Genomic DNA, 21,783 nt, shown 5'->3' on the forward strand with positions numbered 1-21,783 from the left:
TGCTTTCCTGGACAATGTGTAAAGAGAAATGATGAAGAACATGAAAAATCCCAAAGCCACCCCTTGATTTCACTACTTCACTTGGTTGACCAGTTGAACCCCTGGAACTCAACTGCAGACTGGACACCTTTGCACCAAAGGAGATGCAAAGGACTTCCAGTAGATTCCTCAAGCTTTGAGTACATATGGTCACGTTGTAATACACAGGATATTGAACTGAGAAAAATGTTCAAGGATCAATTGATACATGTCTATAAAACTATAAAAATGTTGCCGTATCAAGCAAAATTTGTTTTCCATTACAAATGTAGTTATGTTTGGCATTATGAATGGTGGCCCTGCACAGTGTTCAGTTCTGGAGCATCTGAAAAGCAATCATTATGTGTGTTCCTAACTCCCACAGCTCCTCCTTTAATCAGATGAGCCTTTCTAGCCATTATAAAAGGCTCTTTAGCAAGAGTTTGTGAAACTCTTCAGTGCTCCCAAATCTGCCTTCCATCTCAAGCAACACCCCAGGCCACCCAGATACTCTCATGCTGCCACAACCCCCTTTCAGGCTTGGCCACACTTCTTCCATACTTTACAGTCATTTTATTCTGTATTTCTTTGGCTCATCCTCAGGTAAAGGAAAGAAAAAGCAGCCAGCTGCAGAGTATGACTTACTTTGGGAAATCCTTGCAGGAGAAACTGCCTTTGACTTGGAGAAAGTAAAGGACTCATATAAAGGTTTGTTATGGGACCTTATATTTGGCTGTGCACTGAGATTACAGTTGGAGATGTGCCAGTTTGAAGTCAGTCAGTCTTGAGTGGAGACTGCATAGGCTCTGCCCAATCTCACCTCTGAGATCTTGACCAGCGCATGCAAGCTTTCTCCTCCTCAATGCCCTTCTCTTGAATATGGAGATAAAATCAATGCAGCACAGGCTGGTTAGTGCTGCCTAAATTAAACAGTGTCTGGTATAAAAGAAGATCTTAATAAATGCTTTTTATTTTTTTAATACTGTAAAACCTTAGCTCAAGGGAAGTTTGTGTCATATATGGTACGCCTGTAGATCATTGTAAAGAATGCCATCATTATTTAGAAAGTGAATATCACAATGCCTGTGTAACAAGGCCAGCAATAGAGTTACATGAACACCAATCATAAACACTTCCATAGAATTAATAGCACTACCCAGTAGTCCAAGCACTTTACACATACTAACTCATTTAATCAAGAAAGTAATCCTGTGAAGTAGGAACTACTTTCATCATTTCCAATTTACAGATCAAAGGCATTGAGACAAAGAGAGTTTAACTTATCCAAGGTCATTCAGCCAGAAAGCAGCAGAGCCAAGATTTAAACTCAAGAGTCTGACTGTAGTAGTATCTATGCCCTAAACCACTAAACTATCTTGCCCTTTACAATAAAGAAAGCATGTGTGTGTGTGTGTATTGTCTCACTGACTTTACAATAACCCTGGGAAATAAGCCACTTCAGAAATTCTCTGGCATTCTTCCCTTTGGACTCTAGCTTGATTTGCTCTTTCTGAATCTTAGTCTTGGCTATGCCTAGGGCTCACAGCATTCAATTTTGCTGCCGTGAAGTTGGAGACTGAACTTCCTACTTAATCTACTTTCTAGAACTGTGTATATAACACATGGCCATCCCAGGAACAATAGTCTCTGCTGGTCTCTGTATGGGTGACAGCCTGGGGTTTTAATCAAGGCTCTTTTTTGGTTGCAAGCAAAAAAAATTGCACAAATGAGCTTAAGCAGGAAAAACAAGAAAAAGTGGAATTTATCCAAAGGAGACTCAGATATTCCATGGAAGTCAGAGAAAGAAAATATACTCAGAAGAGATTAAAACCTGGAAAAGAGAAACCTGTCAAAAAAACTCAAGTCCCAAACTGCCTTAGGCCCTCTCTCTAGGACACTGTAGGAGTTCAGAATGAGTTGCCCCAAGATGGGATGCAGATCTGTTTGAGCTGAAAATAATCAAGTCCAAAGACTCAGGAAGAAACTTTGACCTTCCTGCTATATACCTAAAAGGATTTATATAGAAGATCTACTCCAGGAAGGGAGCTATCACTATGGATAACTACAATTTAATGTGAACTAGGGGTGGTAGTTAATTCTGTTAAAATTCTTCTGTATCTCCTGTCAATTTGATTCTTAGACTTGCCAGAAGAACCTGAAAGGGTAGAGATAAAATTTCCTCCCCAACAACATCATGCCTCACCTCGTGTTTTCTTTACATGTCTTCTTTTCTTTCTACAAATGAGTTTTCTCTCATTTTCTGGATGTGGTAAAAGACGGCCATTCTATACCTTTGGAGTTTACACGTCTCACATACGTGACCAGAAGAATACAGCTAACATCTTTGAATCTCAATGTTAAATCCTGAATTAGGAGAATATGATTGACCCTTTTGGGGGTCACATGCCCACTCTTGGCTCTGTAAACCATATTGAAGGGTAGTGTTGGGGGAATAGGGTCACACAGTAAAATTGTGGTGGCCAAAGCCCTCACCTGTTGGAACATGGCAGTTGTCAGAAAAAGAGGTATGGCTTAGTGGTTGAGCAGAGAGCCCAAGAAAAAAATCTACTGTATATGCATAAAGGGTTTGCCTGGATCATATCTTCCTGCAATAAGGACTTTGACGTTTCTCAGCTCCATCCCCTTTGCCATTAAGGTCCCAGTGATTATGTTATTCACTAGAAATCTTGCAAATACCTTTTTATCATAGCAATGAAGAATCTTTTCCAACATAAAATTCTCTATCAGAACACACAGTTCAATACAATTACAGCTCAGTATGGGCAATGTAACCTAATGTACACTATAATAGATGGGGGACATTCTCAACACTGTGAACTGCGTTTTTCAAGATGTTAAGATGAAAGTTTAAAATGTTCTCCTGTTCTAAAATTCAAATTTTTTTCAAATGTACATTTACTTATCGCATGGAATCTTTGTCACTCTTACAAAGGAAAAACTGTTCAGATCCTACCTTCAAATGAGAACATTTTTTGCTCAGCAAACATTCACTACTTGCAGAAATATTGCTGAGAGCAGGAGATGATTGTTTCTGCGACTGCTCAGAGCTGGTGACTCTTTGCCAGGTGACTTTAAAAGTCATTAGTTATACTCAAAAAGTACATATTTAAACAAAACTGAGGTTTTTCTTAAAACAATATCAGGATTTAAAAAAAAAAAAACCTTGAGGAATGGAGGGCTTGAAGAATAATGTAAAACTGAATGGAAGGCTAGGGTTTCTGCTCTCTCATGTCTCTGGTGATGGGGTGGTGGGCTTCTTCTAATATTAGGAATCCCAGCACTTCTCTTCCTTACCCAAAGAACTCAAGCAAGTGGTCCAACCTCTTTGAGCCTCACTTTGCCATTTTAATTTTTTTATTTTCATTTAATTTTGTTATTTTTAGAGAAGGAGAAAGAGCACAATGGGGGAGGGGCAGAAGCATAGGGAGAGAGAGAATCTTAAGTAGGCTCCACATCTAGCATGGAGCCCAATGTGGGGCTCGATCTTGCAGTCCTGAGATCATGATCTGAGCTGAAACCAAGAAACAGATGCTTACCTGACTGAGTCACCCAAGCACCTTCACTTTCCCCATTTTTAAGTAAGAATAACTATGCCTACCTCTTAGGATTGTGGTGAGCATTACATATGATAATGTGTGCAAGATTCTTAGAGTTCCTGCATAATAACATATGCTAAATGAATATTTGTTCTTTTCTCTATTTATCCAACCATTTCTCTATCACTGGGCCTGCTCTATTTCACACTGGTCCATTTCATAAGAAGACTTAATACCTCACTAACCTGAGATTTATATGACATTTTTACTAATTGGCTCTGTATCCAGACATCTACTGTGTGCCAGGTAACATGGGAGAAAAGAAGGAACAATTAAATTCTCCATATCTCTTTTTGACCTACATACATTTCTGGTAAGAAGGTGCTACTATCATTTGTCTGTGACCAAACACAAGATAGTACATTATAAAAAGAGACTTTAGGTGATATGAGAGATCATGTGGTCAAACTGCCCATTCTTCTCAACCCAACCTCTACCTCTGCCAACCCAAGGACCCTAGTTATATCCCATAAACCTATGTCTAGGTGGCACCCAGAGTAAAATTCATTGATGTGTATTCTGGATGTGTTAACTTGAATTCTTTGGCTATTAGTGAGTCTTTTCAGGTTTTCTTAGGTTCATTTGCTATTTTTATGTTTCTTTTATAATTACTTGTCAATGTCTCTTATCTACTATGCTGTTAGTTGATTATCTTCCTTGAATTAATTTCTAAGAGATCTTCATATATGTTATTTCTCTATCAAATAGGTTTGAATAGCTTTCCCAGTTTATTGTGAGATAACTTTTCTTTTTACCAAATAGTATTATTTTTAAAACTTTAGATATTCAAAGAAATTTTTTTAAACATTTTGCTATTCAAAACCAGGTATCTGGTTTCAGAATTTATGGTTTTAAAATTTTTTATTCATTTCATCTCTAGAAAGATGTTATAAACAACTATTTCAGATTACTGTAGGGTAGATTATTAGGACAGAAGAATTTATTGAATGAAATACAAATAAACAAATTGGGGTTAATGAGCAAGATTCAACCCAAATGAAGTCCAGAAAGCAGCAAATCTGTCCCAGAGCATAAATTTAGACTTCATGATGAAACAGGATTCAGTGTTCAGAATTCTATATCTGAGGCCATTTGCCACTCTGCTCTTTTCCAATATACTGTCCGTGGCCTTTCAAATAAAGACTCGGACCTAGATGTGGAGAGACAGGGACCCTTTTACAAGGACCGGCATGGATTGTGAAGGCTCAATTAGAGCAGGAGGGGATGCTGAAGAAATAGATTTCCTGGCTCCAAGGTGCTAGCCTAGGGCACTTTTAATTTCCCTCCCCTAGAGGCTGGGCCAGTTTTGATTTCATGTCTCTCTAGCTAAAGTGTGCCCAAGGTAATTTTGCAGTAATGCAGCCAGTGAATATCCATGTAGCTATACCAGAAGCCACCAACCATTAGGAGGAAAGTACCTCTCATGTCCTGAGCACCCGTTATGCAACAGACATCTTATGTGCCTTATCTCTCATTTAATTCTCAATAATACTTTGTGATAGCAGCACCTGGATTGCCCAATCGGTGGAGTGTAGGACTCTTGATTTTCAGCTCAGGTCATGATTCCAGGATTGTGAGATTGAGCCCCATGTCAGGCTCTGAGCTGGGCATGGAGCCTGCTTGGGATTCTCTCTCTCTCTCTGCCCTTCTACACCTCCCCCCACCCTTTCATAATAATGCTTTATGATAGGAATCAATATTCCTATTTCACAAATGAAGGAACTGAGGCTCAGAGAGATTAATGGTTGTCTTCAGTGTTAAAAAGCTAATAACTAGTGGGGGCAGAATAGGAACTCAGGTCTTTAACTCTCAAATAGGAGCTTTTATTTACTGTCTCATAGAACTTCTTGTGGCCAATGGTTCCAATAAAAGCCAAATTCTTTTTAGTCAAAACATACCTCCCAGGGGCTAGTACTGAGTATCATCTCTCCACTCTAAAATTCACAGCTTTCTTTCACTGCAGCCAGGACATGCATCTCTCTGATTGCTGTGGGAAGTCCCAGAGCTGGCTAAAATAGGCTACAGCCCTTTGAGCTGAGCTAAAAATAAGAGTCAAGCTTCTGGAGGGATTTGATCTCCCACTTTGGCTGTTATTTCATTAGTGGAAAACACTGCATTGCCCTTTCCCTGACCTCCTTTGCAAAGAAGGAAATGCTTCTCTACACCAAGACTCCCAAATCTAAAAGAGAGCTAATGAGGTCATACAGTCCAAACCCCTGCATCCAAAGCAATATGGTACATCTTCTTCAAGAAAGATAATTCTGTCCTCTCCTATTATATGCAATTTCTTTTAGACACTTGGGCCTAGTCCAAGAAACAAGAGGAAAATGTCATTGAGGGGCTTTAGCTGGTAGGTGGCATGTTTTATATACACCAATGAGAGGTAGCATAGATAATTAAATTGAGTGTTCAAGTTTGGAAAAGTCAGGACACCTTTGTGGTAATTCAAAAGATGATGAGGATCTAAACTGGAGCCTACTAGCAGCAGTAGGAATAAAGAAGAGGGATAAATACAAAGAAATAAATGTGATTTAATTATATGAATAGAAATACCAATATCATAACAAAAATAATAGTTTATATTTATTGAATGCCTATTATGTCCCAGATCATAACTCAGTATCAAACATGATAACATTTTATGCCCTCAACCAAACCTAGGTAGGTTGTATCATCTTCCTTCCATTAAAAAAGAAGAAACAGAAATGCATAGGGATTAACTGGCTCCCCAGGTGTCATGGCTAGCATAAAAACAAAACCAGGATTTGACCCCAATTCTGTCTGATTTCAATGTCATTGCAATTGTGTGGGACAATCAATGGTGAAGAGAAAAGAGGGAGAGCAGAAGAATATAGAATAGAAAAGGAAAAAACAAGATTCAAAGTAAAGTATTGAGTTCAGTTGGGTGATTTAGGGTTGCTGGAGATGTTGAGTGTTTGGAGATGTCTGATAAGGATTGAGAAACCCACAGTAAATAGTGGTGGAAAACATGATTCAGGAGGGTATTTAGAGTCAGATGAGGAAAGTGTTGGGATGAAATCCTAGAGAAAAACTGGGCTCTAGCAGTGGGGATATGAAGGACACAATATTTTTTAAAGTGGGGGACAAGGAGGAGGGGCAAGATGGCAGAAGAGTAGGGTCCCCAAGTCACCTGTACCCACCAAATTACCTAGATAACTTTCAAATCATCCTGAAAACCTATGAATTCGGCCTGAGATTTAAAGAGAGAACAGCTGGAATGCTACAGTGAGAAGAATTTGCACTTCTATCAAGTACAACTTGTTTTTGGCCACTCTGCATTGAGCAAAATGACTAGAGGGAAAAACTCACCTCAAAAGAATCAGAAACAGTCCTTTCTCCCACAGAGTTACAAAATTTGGATTACAATTCAATGTCAGAAAGCCAATTCAGAAGCACAATTATAAAGCTACTGGTGGCTGTAGAAAAAAAAGCATAAAAGACTCAAGAGACTTCATGACTACCGAATTTAGATCTAATCAGGCAGAAATTAAAAATCAATTAAATGAGATGCAATCCAAACTAGAGGTCCTAACAACGAGGGTTAACGAAGTAGAACAAGTGAGTGACATAGAAGACAAGTTGATGGCAAAGAGGGAAACTGAGGAAAAAAGAAAAACAATTAAAAGATCATGAGGATAGGTTAAGGGAAATAAATGACAGCCTCAGAAGGAAAAATCTACGTTTAATTGGGGTTCCCGAGGGCGCTGAAAGGGACAGAGGTCCAGAATATGTATTTGAACAAATCATAGCTGAAAACTTTCCTAATCTGGGAAGGGAAACAGGCATTCAGATCCAGGAATTAGAGAGATTCCCCCCCTAAAATCAATAGAAACCACTCAACACCTCGACATTTAATAGTGAAGCTTGCAAATTCCAAAGATAAAGAGAAGATCCTTAAAGCAGCAAGAGACAAGAAATCTCTAACTTTTATGGGAAGAAATATTAGATTAACAGCAGACCTCTCCACAGAGACCTGGCATGCCAGAAAGGGCTGGCAGGATATATTCAGGGTCCTAAATGAGAAGACCATGCAGCCAAGAATACTTTATCCAGCAAGGCTCTCATTCAGAATAGAAGGAGAGATAAAGAGCTTCCAAGATAGGCAGAAACTGAAAGAATATGTGACCACCAAACCAGTTCTCCAAGAAATATTAAGGGGGACTCTGTAAAAGAAAGAGGAAGTCCAAGGGAACAATCCACAAAAACAGGGACTGAATAGGTATCATAATGACACTAAATTCATATCTTTCAATAGTAACTCTGAACATGAATGGGCTTAATGACCCCATCAAAAGGCGCAGGTTTTCAGACTGGATAAAAAAGCAAGACCCATCTATTTGCTATCTACAAGAGACTCATTTTAGACATAAGGACACCTACAGCCTGAAAATAAAAGGTTGGGAAACCATTTACCATTCAAATGGCCCTCAAAAGAAAGCAGGGATAGCCATCCTTATATCAGATAAACTAAAGTTTATCCCGAAGACTGTAGTAAGAGATGAAAAGGGACACTATATCATACTTAAAGGATCTATCCAACAAGAGGACTTAACAATCATCAATATTTATGCCCCAAATATGGGAGCTGCCAAGTAGATCAATCAATCAATAACCCAAGTTAAGACATACTTAGATAATAATACACTTATACTTGGTGACTTGAATGTAGCACTTTCTACAATCGACAGGTATTTTAAGCATTCCAAAGAAACAAGAGCTTTAAATGATACACTGGACCAGATGGATTTCACAGATATTTACAGAACTTTACATCCAAACACAACTGAATACACATTCTTCTCAAGCGCACATGGAACTTTCTCCAGAATAGACCACATACTGGGTCATAAATCAGGTCTTAACCAATACCAAAAGATTGGGATCATCCCCTGCATATTTTCAGACCATAATGCTTTGAAATTAGAATTAAATCACAAGAAGAAGTTTGGAAGGATTTCAAGCAAGTGGAAGTTAAGGACCATCTTGCTAAAAGATGAAAGGGTCAATCAGGAAATTAGAGAAGAATTAAAAAGATTCATGGAAACTAATGAGAATGAAGATACAGCTCTTCAAAATCTTTGGGATACAGCAAAAGCAGTCTTGAGGGGGAAATATATCGCAATACAAGCATCCATCCAAAAACTGGAAAGAACTCAAATACAAAAGCTAACCTTGCACCTAAAGGAGCTGGAGAAAAAACAGCAAATAGTTCCTACACCCAGCAGAAGAGAGTTAATAAAGATTTGAGCAGAACTCAATGAAATAGAGCTCAGAAGAACTGTGGAACAGATTAACAAAACCAGGAGTTGGTTCTTTGAAAGAATTAATAAGATAGATAAACCATTAGCCAGCCTTATTAAAAAGAAGAGAGAAAAGAATCAAATTAATAAAATCATGAATGAGAAAGGAGAGATCACTACCAACACCAAGGAAATACAAACGATTTTAAAAACATATTATGAACAGCTATACGCCAATAAATTAGGCAATCTAGAAGAAATGGACGCATTCCTGGAAAGCCACAAACTACCAAAACTGGAACAGGAAGAAATAGAAAACCTGAACAGGCCAACAACCAGGGAGGAAATTGAAGCAGACATCAAAAACCTCCCAAAACACAAAAGTCCAGGGCCAGATGGCTTCCCAGGGGAATTCCATCAAAACGCTTAAAGAAGGAACCATACCTATTCTACTAAAGCTGTTCGGAAAGATAGAAAGAGATGGAATACTTCCAAACTCATTCTATGAGCGCATCACCTTAATTCCAAAACTAAAGACTCCACCAAAAAGGAGAATTATAGACCAATATCTCTGATGAACATGGATGCAAAAATTCTCAACAAGATACTAGCCAATAGATTCCAACAATACATTAAGAAGATTATTCACCATGACCAAGTGGAATTTATCCCCAGGATGCAAGGCTGGTTCAACACTCATAAAGCAATCAATGTGATTGATCACATTAGCAAGAGAAAAAACAAGAACCATATGATCCTCTCAATAGATGCAGATAAAGCATTTGACAAAATACAGCATCCATTCCTGATCAAAACTCTTCAGAGTGTAGGGATAGAGGGTTCATTCCTCAACATCTTAAAAGCCATCTACAAAAAGCCCACAGAAAATATCATTCTCAATGGGGAAGCACTGGGAGCCTTTCCCCTAAGATCAGGAACAAGATAGAGATGTCCACTCTCACCACTGCTATTCAGCATAGTACTGGAAGTCCTAGCCTCAGCAATCAGACAACAAAAAGAAATAAAAGGCATTCAAATTGGCAAAGAAGAAGTCAAACTCTCCCTCTTCACAGATGACATGATACTCTACATAGAAAACCCAAAAGACTCCACCCCAAGATTGCTAGAACTCATACAGCAATTTGGCAGTATGGCAGGATACAAAATCAATGCCCAGAAGTCAGTGGCATTTCTATACACTAACAATGAGACTGAAGAAAGAGAAATTAAGGAGTCAATCCCATTTACAATTGCACCCAAAAGCATAAGATACCTAGGAATAAACCTAACCAAAGAGGTAAAGGATCTATACCCTAAAAACTACAGAACACTTCTGAAAGAAATAGAGGAAGAAACAAAGAGATCGAAAAATATTCCATGCTTATGGATTGGAAGAATTAATGTTGTGAAAATGTCAATGTTACCCAGGGCAATTTAGACATTTAATGCAATCCCTATCAAAATACCATGGACTTTCTTCAGAGAGTTGTAATAAATTATCTTAAGATTTGTGTGGAATCAGAAAAGACCCCGAATAGCCAGGGGAATTTTAAAAAAGAAAACCATATCTGGGGGCATCACAATGCCAGATTTCAGGTTGTACTACAAAGCTGTGGTCATCAAGACAGTGTGGTACTGGCACAAAAACAGACACATAGATCAATGGAACAGGATAGAGAATCCAGAAGTGGACCCTCAACTTTATGGTCAACTAATATTCGACAAAGCAGGAAAGACTATCCACTGGAAAAAAGACAGTCTTTTCAGTAAGTGGTGCTGGGAAAATTGGACATCCACATGCAGAAGAATGAAACTGGACCACTCTCTTGCACCATACACAACGATAAACTCAAAATGGATGAAAGATCTAAATGTGAGACAAGATTCCATCGAAATCCTAGAGGAGAACACAGGCAACACCCTTTTTGAACTTGGCCACAGTAACTTCTTGCAAGATTCATCCATAAAGGCAAGAGAAACAAAAGCAAAAATGAACTATTGGGACTTCATCAAGATAAGAAGCTTTTGCACAGCAAAGGATACAGTCAACAAAACTAAAAGACAACCTACAGAATGGGAGAAGACATTTGCAAATGACGTATCAGATAAAGGGCTAGTATCCAAGATCTATAAAGAACTTATTAAACAGCAAAGAAACAAACAATCCAATCATGAAATGGGCCAAAGACATGGACAGAAATCTCACAGAGGAAGACACAGACATGGCCAACAAGCACATGAGTAAATGCTCCGCATCACTTGCCATCAGGGAAATACAAATCAAAACCACAATGAGATACCACCTCACACCAGTGAGAATGGGGAAAATTAACAAGACGGGAAACCACAAATGTTGGAGAGGATGTGGAGAAAGGGGAACCCTCTTGCACTGTTGGTGGGAATGTGACCTGGTGCAGCCACTCTGGAAAACTGTGTGGAGGTTCCTCAAAGAGTTAAAAATAGATCTGCCCTGACCCAGCAATTGCACTGTTGGGGATTTACCTCAAAGATACAGATGCAGTGAAACGCCGGGACACCTGCACCCCGAAGTTTATAGCAGCAATGTCTGCAATAGCCAAACTGTGGAAGGAGCCTCTGTGTCCATTGAAAGATGAATGGATGAAGAAGATGTGGTTTATGTATACAATGGAATACTCCTCAGCCATTAGAAACGACAAATACCCACCATTTGCTTTGACGTGGATGGAACTGGAGGGTATTATGCTGAGTGAAGTAGGTCAATTGGAGAAGGAAAAACATTATATGGTCTCATTCATTTGGGGAATACAAAAAATGGTGAAAGGGAATAAAGGGGAAAGGAGAAAAAATGAGTAGGAAATATCAGAAAGGGAGACATACCATGAGAGACGCCTAACTCTGGGAAACAAATGAGGGGTGGTGGAAAAGGAGGTGGGCGGGGAGTGGGGGTGACTGGGTGACGGGCACTGAGGGGGGCACTTGATGGGATGAGCACTGGGTGCTATGCAATACGTTGGCAAATTGAGCTCCAATTAAAAAAAATATGTAAAAAAAATAAAAATAAAAAATTGAAGTGAAAAAAAATAAAAATAAAAATAAAGTTGGGGGACATCCAGAGCATAACAACAACAATGGCCAATTTTCATTGCATACATGCTAGGTATAAGCACTCTTCTAAGTCTATTAATTGAGTAATATAATTCCCAGAACTTAGGAAATAGGTGTCATTATTATTATCCTTTTAAAACAAGGAAATTGGAACATAAAGTAGTTATGGAACTTAGTCACATCCCTATAGCTAGATAGCAATAGAACTAGGATTTATACCCAATCTAGCCCTAGACCCCATGTTCCTTTTTTTCTAAAATCTTTTTATTGAGGTATAGCCTGTATTTTAAGACTGCAGATCATAAACATGAAATACAGTGAATTTTCATAAATTGGCACATATATTTAACCATCATTTGGGTAAAAAAAAAAAAAAAAAACCAAAAACCCCAATACTGCCAACAATTCAGTGGCTCCTTTCTCACCTACTCTGAATCACTACTCACTCCTTCCCCTCAAAAATAACAATTATATGACTCCTAACACCATATATCAGTTTTTGATAACGTTTGAAATATATATAAATTGAATTATACTATGTATATCTTCTGTATATAGCCATTTGTATTCAGTGTTCTTTTGTAAGATTTATCCATTTATTGCTTTAGCTATGATGTTTACATTCCATTGCTGTGCAATTCAATTTTATGAAAGTATCAAAATGCGTTCATCTAACCTACTGATCATGGACATTTGCATAGCTCCATTTTTGGATCTAACACAGACTGCACACATTTCTGTTGTGTATATTAACAAGGGGCAGAATTACTAGGTCATATAAGATACATGTATATATTGAATCTGACCAGACAACGCCAAGCAAATTTTTTAATGTCATTGTCATACACATATAATTGCAAATAGTAAATCTGATAAAGTACATCTATCCATAGTATGTAGAAAATTCTTATAATAAAAAATTAGACAAACATTACAACTTTTTTAAAAGGGTGTGTTACAGGAATATATTACTTTACTAAAGATGCTATATAGGGGTTGTTCAGTTAAGTGTCTGCCTTTGCCTCAGATCATGATCCCTGGGATCCTGGGGTCCTCCATTGGGCTCCGTGCTCAGCAGGGAGTCTGCTTCTCCCTCTCCCTGTACCCCTTCCCATGCTTGTGCTTGCTCTCTCAAAAAAATAAATAAAATCCTTTTAAGAAAAAGATGTTGTAAAAATGACAGTGAGCACATGGGAAGATGCTAAAGATCATTAGTGAACAGCAAATGCAAATTAAAACCACAATAGAAATACTTTTGCATATCCATTAGAATGAGTAAAACCAAAAGGCCGATAATGCCAAGCCTGGACAAGGAAGAGGAGAAACTGAAATTCTCTATTATTATGAATGTGAAATGGGACAGCCTCTTTGGAAAACAACTCTGATTTCTCAAAAAGTTAAATTTTAAATGCACTTAATTGTGTGCTTTAAAAAGGTAAAGTTTAGGTATGTGGATTACGGCTCCATAAAGCTGTTAAAAAGTTACCAAATGTTTCAGCCATTCTCCACCTACTCTGAGATATTTACCCAATGGAAAAAAGCCCACATCCTCCCACAGACTTGTATACAAATGCTCTTGGCAGTATTAGCCATAACATCCTCAAAATGAAAGCAACCAGAATGTTGACCAACACAGGAATGAATAAACAAGATGTAATGTAATCAGTGGAATATTATTCAGCAATAAAAAGTAGCAAGCTACTGATGTATTCTATAAGATGGACATACCTCGGAAGTATTATGCTAAGTGGACGAAGTTAGATAGATACAAAACCTATATGTTGTATGATTCTATTGACATGAAATGGCCATAAAACACAAATCTCTAGAGACAGGAAGCCGATATGCATGTGACTTGGATTTGGAGTGAAGATTGCCTACAAAGGACCAGGGAACTTTTGAGGGGAGTGGAAATATTCTGAAACAAGATAGCAGCCATGATTGTACCATGCAATAAATTTACAAAATATTGAATCATACTCTCATAGTGGGTAAACTTCGTAAGTTGTAAATTAGAGCTCAAAGAAACAGAATACAATAAACCAGAAAGTTATCTTTTCCACAAAGAATTCTGGACCCTCAAACCCAAAATTGTTTGTTCCCCCACAAACATGTCAAAGCAGTGTTTAACCCATCGTAATTTCAATTTGTTTTGTTTTGTTTTGTTTTGTTTTTGAGACAGTGAGTGAGCATGAGCTAGGGGGAAAGGGCAGGGGGAGAGGGAGAAGTAACCTCCCCATTGAGTGACACAGGGCTCAATCTCAGGACCCTAGGATCATGACCTGAGTCAAAGTCAGATGCCCAACCAACTGAGCCACCCAGGTGCCCCAGTGCTTTCTTTCTCAACCTCTTCTCCTAATTATAATGGAAGTGTATTAGTGTGATAAATTGGTCTTACCATATTTTTTTTAACATCTATTTACATACGTGCCTTCCCCTATGCCTGCAAGTACTTTGAGTACAGATATTCCAGCATCTATCACAATGCCCTGAAGAATGTACCTGCTCAATAAATGTTTGTTGAAGAATGAATGAATTAATAAAACATTAATACAGAAGAAAAGCAGAAATTTAGTATTATGTAGCTGTATGACTGGTCATAAATTAGTATCTTTCCATGAAATTTCATTCCTTCATTTTACAACATTCTCTCATGTACAAGGAAATTATGTATATGCACATACTGGCACACATATGTTTGGGGATTTTGTTTTTGTTTTTTTACAGGTGAGAAAGAACAGGTCTGGGAAGAAAATTCATGAAGCTAAAAGTAAAGCTCAGAATTGCAGCACTTATTAAATATTTTTCCATACTGGATAATATTAGACAATGATATTTAAGCTAAAAGGAGGTACGTTCCTTTATCAAAACAGAGACAAAGTTAGAGGAACTCTGGATAATTACCAAGACTTTGATGCAGCACTTTGTCAATGCAGCCTATCCTCTATCATGATTAAATGTTTCTTCACTTTGGCAAAAGCAGCATGTGACTCCTCTTGCTACAATCTCATATGCCTTATGGCAATTAAGATATTAAGTCTCTCCTGCCCCATCTCTCCCACTCCACCATCAAAACTCATGCTCACACAGATTCATGCATGCACAATGATGAATTCTTAGACACATTTGTCACATATTCATACACAGACATGTTCAGACATGAATGCCACCTAAACCATACACACACACACATCAATATTCATACAGGTACTTGAATGTACATTGTACAACTCCAGAGAATATCATTCACATCATAGACAATGCAAATGGTGTCTTCTATACTTGTGCGGTGCTGAACTTATACAATCAACACGACAACCTTACACACTCAACCTTATACACAACCATTCAAAAATTCACACATCTGTGGTTCTCCCCCTCTCTCTAAAACTGCCTTTCACCAAGTATAATACATCAACATGGAAAGAAAAAAATGCAAGGGGAATTTTAAGAAGTAAGGTAGTGACCTGAACAGGTGAAATTAGGGAAGGATATCAACAAGATGAATGGCCCGCAGCTTCCTGACCACAACCACCATCAGATGGAGATAAATGGATATATTTTAGACCTTCTAAATGCACAGCCAAGCAAGCAGCCAGAAACCATGACTGTTTTTTCCTTAGGAGAAAAAAAATCAGATGAAGACAAAAGCTGATCAGAACATGGGTACTCAAATCAAAGCCATAGTTACATAGTTGTCTTATTTTACCCGTTGTCCTGGAAATGCACACTTTCCTATTCTCACTTCTGATAAGGAAAACTGTAAAAAAAAATTATTACATTTCAAATTATAAATTCTTTAAGTTAGGACTTACTTCTAGGTTCTGAAGGTCATAAGTCCTAACCTCCATTTGAGGCTTGACTTCTGAAAATATTCTATTAAGGTTGAGTTGGAGGATCCCAGAACCAGGCTGCCTGTATCTGAACCCCATCACCATCAATTCCTAGTTGGGCGAGGTTGGGTACATATGCTAATATCTTTCACCTTGGTGTCCTCATATGTAACATGAGAAATAAAATCATGTATCTTACAGAACCTGAGGAGGATTCAATGAGTTAATACATAAACAGGTTTAGAAGGTTACTGGAAGATAGTAAGTGCTCAGTAGATATTCTCTGCATTTATTATAATATCCAAGACTAGCAATTTCAGATTTTCTGCTTTAGCATTTAAACTAGGAGTTTCTCAGCCACGCAAACCTGAACATAAAGCCTGGTTCTGGCACTTGGGAACTGGGGAATCTTGTACAAATACATATCTGAGCCTAATGTTTCCTCATTTGTAAATGTGTCTGGAGGTCAAGGATTATGGCAGTGATACAGCACAAAGTAAATGTTCAAATGTTAGCTTCCCCCTTTGTCAAGCCATATGTAGACCACTACTGCTTCTGAAATGTCACTTTGCAAAAGGCCTTCTCGTGCACACCCTTCTCGTGCACACCTCACTGAGAGCACACATACCACTGCATCAAGAGTATATTTCATGATATCAATGTTCTGTTGGTTCCAATGCTCCAAAATTTCTGCCCCTAGATCATTTATGCAATTCCTCAGGTACGAAAGCTGGAAATAATACATCTTCTCATCATAGAGATGCAAGCATTACATGACAAAACTATTTTTTTAAAGATTTTATTTATTTGAGAGTGAAAAAGCAAGAAAGAGAGCACAAGTAGAGGAAGGGACAGAGGGAGAGGGAGAAGAAGACTCCCCTGCTGAGCAGGGAGCCCGACACAGGGATCAATCCTACAACCCCAGGGTCATGACCCAAGCTGAAGGCAGATGCTTTACCAACTAAGCCACCCAAGTGCTCCAAGACAAAACATTTTTTTAAAGATATCTTTATTCAAGGGAGAGAGCAGGGGGAAGGGCAGAGAGGGAGGGAAGGAGGGAGGGACAGACAGGAGAGAGGAGAGAGGAGAAAGGGGAGAGGGGAGAGGAAGAGGGGGAGAGAGAGAACCTCCAGTCGAATCTTCACTCAGCACAGAGCCTGATGATGGTCTCAACCTCATGACTCTGAGATCATGACCTGAGCCCAAACCAAGAGTTGGCCACTTAACCAACTGGACCACCTAGGCAGTCCTATGAGATGTAACTTTTGTGAAAATTGGTTTAGAGTCTCTACCTTCCTTAAACATAGCTACTTTAAAAAATAACAGTGTCAAGTTCATCTTTGGGATGGTTGGTGATTTACATAAGTGATGTCATGGAGTACTCATAATAGCCCCATAACACAGGTACTGTTATCCCCATTTTACAGAAAAGGGAAGGGAGTCTGAGAGAGATTAACTTGCTCAAGTTCATGCAACTGGAAAGAGGCAGAACTTGACTTTGAATCCCAATGCTGTAAGTCCAAAACTTCCTCTGTAGTCTTCTGCTGATTGACAGGTATCAAAAGTTGTGACTGGCGTAATACATCCAAAATATTTGGTGAATGAATTGTGAACGATGAATAATAAAAGAAGCACAATGAGCAAAACCTCAGGAAGATGATAATACTATAGCAGTGTAGAGATCTGACAATCTTATATCCCACAATTTTTAGGAGAGACCAGAAATTCAATCATTTATTAAGCTAAGAATAGTACTGGTAATAAACATAGGACATACTGGGGACCGGGTTAGGTAACAGAGCTATAATGAGGCTCTCAGGATCTCAGGAAATAGTTGGTCAAACCATTAGTTTGAATTTAATTTGCATAGAGAAGATCTAGACATTAAGCCTCATAATGTAGAGGCAAAACCTGTCTCTTGACAGAAGCATTTTGGAATGACGCAGAATTAGACAAGGTCCCATTCTGGAGCTATTTTTACAGATAGTGCTTTTGTAACATCTTTTGGTGGGGGGCTATATTGTAAAGATCACTAGGGTATCTACAGGCCACTGTTCATCAGTACCATTACCTCTGCACTGGTACCAGTGATCCACAGACAGGAGATATTGGCAGAGATTTTCTGCTTTCCAACTTACTATCTTCAAAAGAAGGCTGTTCGAGTTTCAAAGTAATGTCATTATTTGACATAGTTTCTAAAATGGATCTACGATTCTTTCCTGCTATTGACCTAGGAGACAGGAAACAAGTGGTCTTCCAAATCTGTGTTAAACAAGAGAGGCTCCTTGAACCAAGGGTCTAGTGTTTGGGGGCATCCCGGAGATTTGGTGCTGGAAGATGTTGGCATGGGGATGAGGGGGGGGGGGATCAATCATACAGCTGGGTGCCATTTGTAAAAGAGACACTTAGAGTCAGTAAAGCCAGAACTGAAAAGATGTGTCATAGGCAGGGGAGAAAAAGTGCCAAACTGAAGGGATTTTTTTTTTTCTGTCAGAGAACTCATCAGGGAAAGTCAGAAGAGGCTAAGGGGAACTCATTCCAAGGATCTTTATTGCCTTTTACAGATGAGGAATGAGGACCCCAGGGGTGATGGCATTTTCCCAGTCAGAGTCAGAAATCCAAGACCAAGTGTTGGTCTCCTGTCTTCTCTTTCAGTGAGCTGTCCTGTCCTCTAGCATATGTGGGGCTTGTCTGCCTCAACCTACTGGTCTCTTCATTTTTCTCCCAAGAGGGAGACTGTATGTGTGTGCAGGGAAGGGAGGGTGAAGTGAAGGACTTCTCGCTAGGGCTACAGTAGTTGTGAAAAGGTGAACAAGGCAGAGTATTTTCCATGTTTGTTTGCTTGCTTAGGACCAGTATATACCCCTTGTGAGAAAAACCGTGAAAGTCATCAAAATAGAAAGAAAAAGGAGTCATTTATCATTCCATTGTGAGGTACTGTATCACTTTATCATATTTCTTTCTAGTCTTTTATTGTATCTTTCATATAAGTTGCCTAATACTGAAGATACAATTGTTCCCTATGCTTTTTGCTTAATTTTATATCACGGTTTCCCACATCGTCAAAAATCTTCCTGAGCATAAATTTTAGTGACAGCACAATATTTCATTATAAGCCTATACCAAATTTATGCCCCACTAATGCTGGACTCTAATGACTTCCAGTTATTAATTTGTGTAATAAAATGACACTGAAAATCTTGATGCCCAAATCTTGGTCTACATTTCCAAATGTTTCCTGATGGTTGATTCGTGGAAGTGAGATTTCTTAGGTCAAACAGTAGGTATGAACATTCTTAAGGCTCTTGGTAACTTTATAGGGAGGGCTTCTGAACACTTGTAAGGCTCTTGGTAACTTTTTTTTTGGGGGGGGGGGTCTGAATATATACATTTTCCAGAAGTGTCTGTGAATAGAAATTTTAATTTCTTCTTTCCATTTTCTTCCCTTCCTGCAATATAAGTTCCAAAGACATTGGACTGCATATATATAAGCCAACTTGATGCAATTTTGTAAAATAGTAATTAAACCCTCTGACATTTCTCCTGCCAGTACAATGAAAATGATCAGGCAAATAAGAATTTATTAAAAAGAAAAGATATGTTACTTCACCTTTTTAGAGCTACCTAAATGCTCTAGCTCTGAGCTATCCACTGGCATAGCCACTAGCCACGTATGGCTGTTATGCATTTGAAATGTGGCTGGCCCAAACTGAGATGTCCTGTAAGTGTAAAATACATGCCAGATTTTGAAGACTCACTAGAAGAACCAAGAATTAAAATATCTCATTAATATTTTTATATTGATTACATGCTGAAATGATAAAGATTTGGATATATTTGCATTAAGTAAAATATACAATTAAAATTAATTTAATCTGTTCCTTTTTATCATTTTAATGTAGCTACTAGAAAATTCAAAATTATTCACATGGCTCTCACTAGATAACTATTGGACAAGGCTGCTCTAGCTAGTTCCCAGATTTATCCATGGAGGTATGTGGCTAACAATTCTGTTTTGCCTTCATAGCCTTTGTGAATTTAGAAAATTGACAATGTGAAACCAATGTTTCCTACTTTCTTATGCATTTCTCACAGAGTTAAGCATAGTTTTTGTTTCCTTCTATTTTTTTGTGCCTGCCTATATATTTTTAAAAGATTTTATTTATTTATTTGAGAGAAATCACAAAAGTGCACCAGCAGGGGGAGGGAGATGGGTAGAGGGAGAGGAAGAAGCAGACTCCCCACTGAGCAGGGAGCCTACAAAGGGTTTGATCCCAGGACCTCGAGATTATGACTGAGTCACCCACATGCCCCCTGCCTATATTCTTTAAACTGTCACCATGAGACTTCACTCAATAAGTTCACTTTTGTTCTCTCCATTCTTTCATTCAATTAGAAATCACTAGTTGATGACCTAAAATGGAATCACTAAGCCTTCTAGGCCTAGGAGTACAAAGATTACTAAGACACAACTTTTGCCCTCCGGAAGCACACAGTCTCATGAGGGAGACAGTCCCTGATATAATTACAGTCCAGTGAGATGACTTTTACAATAGAATTAGGTTCTATATGCTATGAAACTAGAAGAGAAAGAAAGGACCAATTCTCTTTGGGTGTAGAGTGGGGTGGGAGGAGTGATGAAGGCTGGTGTCACACAAGTGACAATCGATCTGGACCTTGAAGTAGAAGCCTGGAAGTTGGGAGCTTGCCAAAGCCAGGGAATACCTTGGGATAACCACCAATGTGTGGAAGAGCCCAGCTGAGAACTCATTGCTAAAGAATGGACCCAGCTGAGGGCAAGGAGTGGGCAGATGTTGACGTTGAGACCATGCTGTGAAATATACTACGCTATGTTGTTTGGTCTGTATCTCCTGCACAGTGGTTGGGAAACCATGTAAGTTACTAATTAGGGACTGTCAATATTCAGACATGGAGTTTAGAAAGATCATTTTTGCAGCATGAACTGGATCGGAGAAATACAGTAGGCAGAGAAGTTAGGACTGGGTGTTCATCTCTTTGCCTAGAGGGTAAGAGAAAGTCATCTTATGTGAACAGTATGTTGATTGGTGACAAAAGAGCATGGAAACAAATATAGGTTTGGGCCAGAATGTACAGGATCTTCAGCAGACTGGCACCCACAGCCCATTAAGTCCTCAATCAATTAATTGAAAAGATTTTATGTACCTTGTATTGCCTAGAGTTGTGCTGAATTCTGTAGGAGAGAGGATGGAATTATTAGACACCATTCTTATGTCCATATAGAGGATTCAGTGGCTAAGCTTGTAAGCAGCCACCTTAGGGATCCATATGTAATTAAAGAATTGACCCCTACATGGATGAAATGAAGACAGATCCTAGAATGTTAGATACAACACTAGGTACAAAAACCAGTAATGAAATACCTTTCTTAAGTCTTGGAACCACAGGATATCAAGGACAAAAGAAACATTAGGAGAGAAACACCCTGCTCCATTTTGTACTTAATAGAGGATAGAATTAAGATGCAGGGAGAAGCTTCCCAGGTATCAGAAATTCTAATGGCCCAGCTGGGATCCGAATGCAGATGTCTTAATCACTATAAGGTGAAACATGAGAGCAGGAAAATAATTTGATGGAGTCACTCTTTATTAAGCAACATTCTGGGTCAGATACTCTATGCCAGTTGTGATGTCATTGGCATGAACTATTTCAGCAAAACATTTAACACTTCAAAAAAAAAAAACATTTAACACTTCAAATGACTTTGAAAAATAATAAAAGTATCTATTTGCATGAATATGTAAATACTACACTTGTTGAATTATGAATGTTCATCCCTCCCACCAAATGTCAGGACTGCTACGTTCCAAATATATGTTAGTAACATCTACTGAGATTCAGCATTGGTAAGTACAAACGTATACCTGTTCCCAAAGACCCCCAATGTCCTGTAGTATGTTTTGTGGCATGGTAAAAGTAGCATATGAC

General features: G+C 38.6%; 1 protein-coding gene across 40 annotated transcripts in view; it reads right to left on the reverse strand.

Annotated features, from left to right (window-relative positions):
- LOC144283320 (uncharacterized) overlaps positions 1–21,783 on the reverse strand; it is a 297,695-nt gene that overhangs the window by 55,697 nt on the left and 220,215 nt on the right. For 6 of the 40 annotated variants that reach the window (XR_013351844.1, XM_077847248.1, XM_077847241.1 and 3 more), the window contains one exon: positions 21,001–21,028. The exons of the other annotated variants lie outside the window; for them this stretch is intronic. Coding sequence is in view for 5 of the 6 variants with exons in the window: in XM_077847248.1 (XP_077703374.1) it covers positions 21,001–21,028 (28 nt within the window). In the remaining variant the exon portion in view is untranslated. The remainder of the gene's footprint in view (positions 1–21,000; positions 21,029–21,783) is intronic. 40 annotated transcript variants of the gene reach the window in all.

This window comes from Canis aureus, chromosome 14 (genome assembly GCF_053574225.1).
Source record: "Canis aureus isolate CA01 chromosome 14, VMU_Caureus_v.1.0, whole genome shotgun sequence".
NCBI classification, from domain to species: domain Eukaryota; kingdom Metazoa; phylum Chordata; class Mammalia; order Carnivora; family Canidae; genus Canis; species Canis aureus.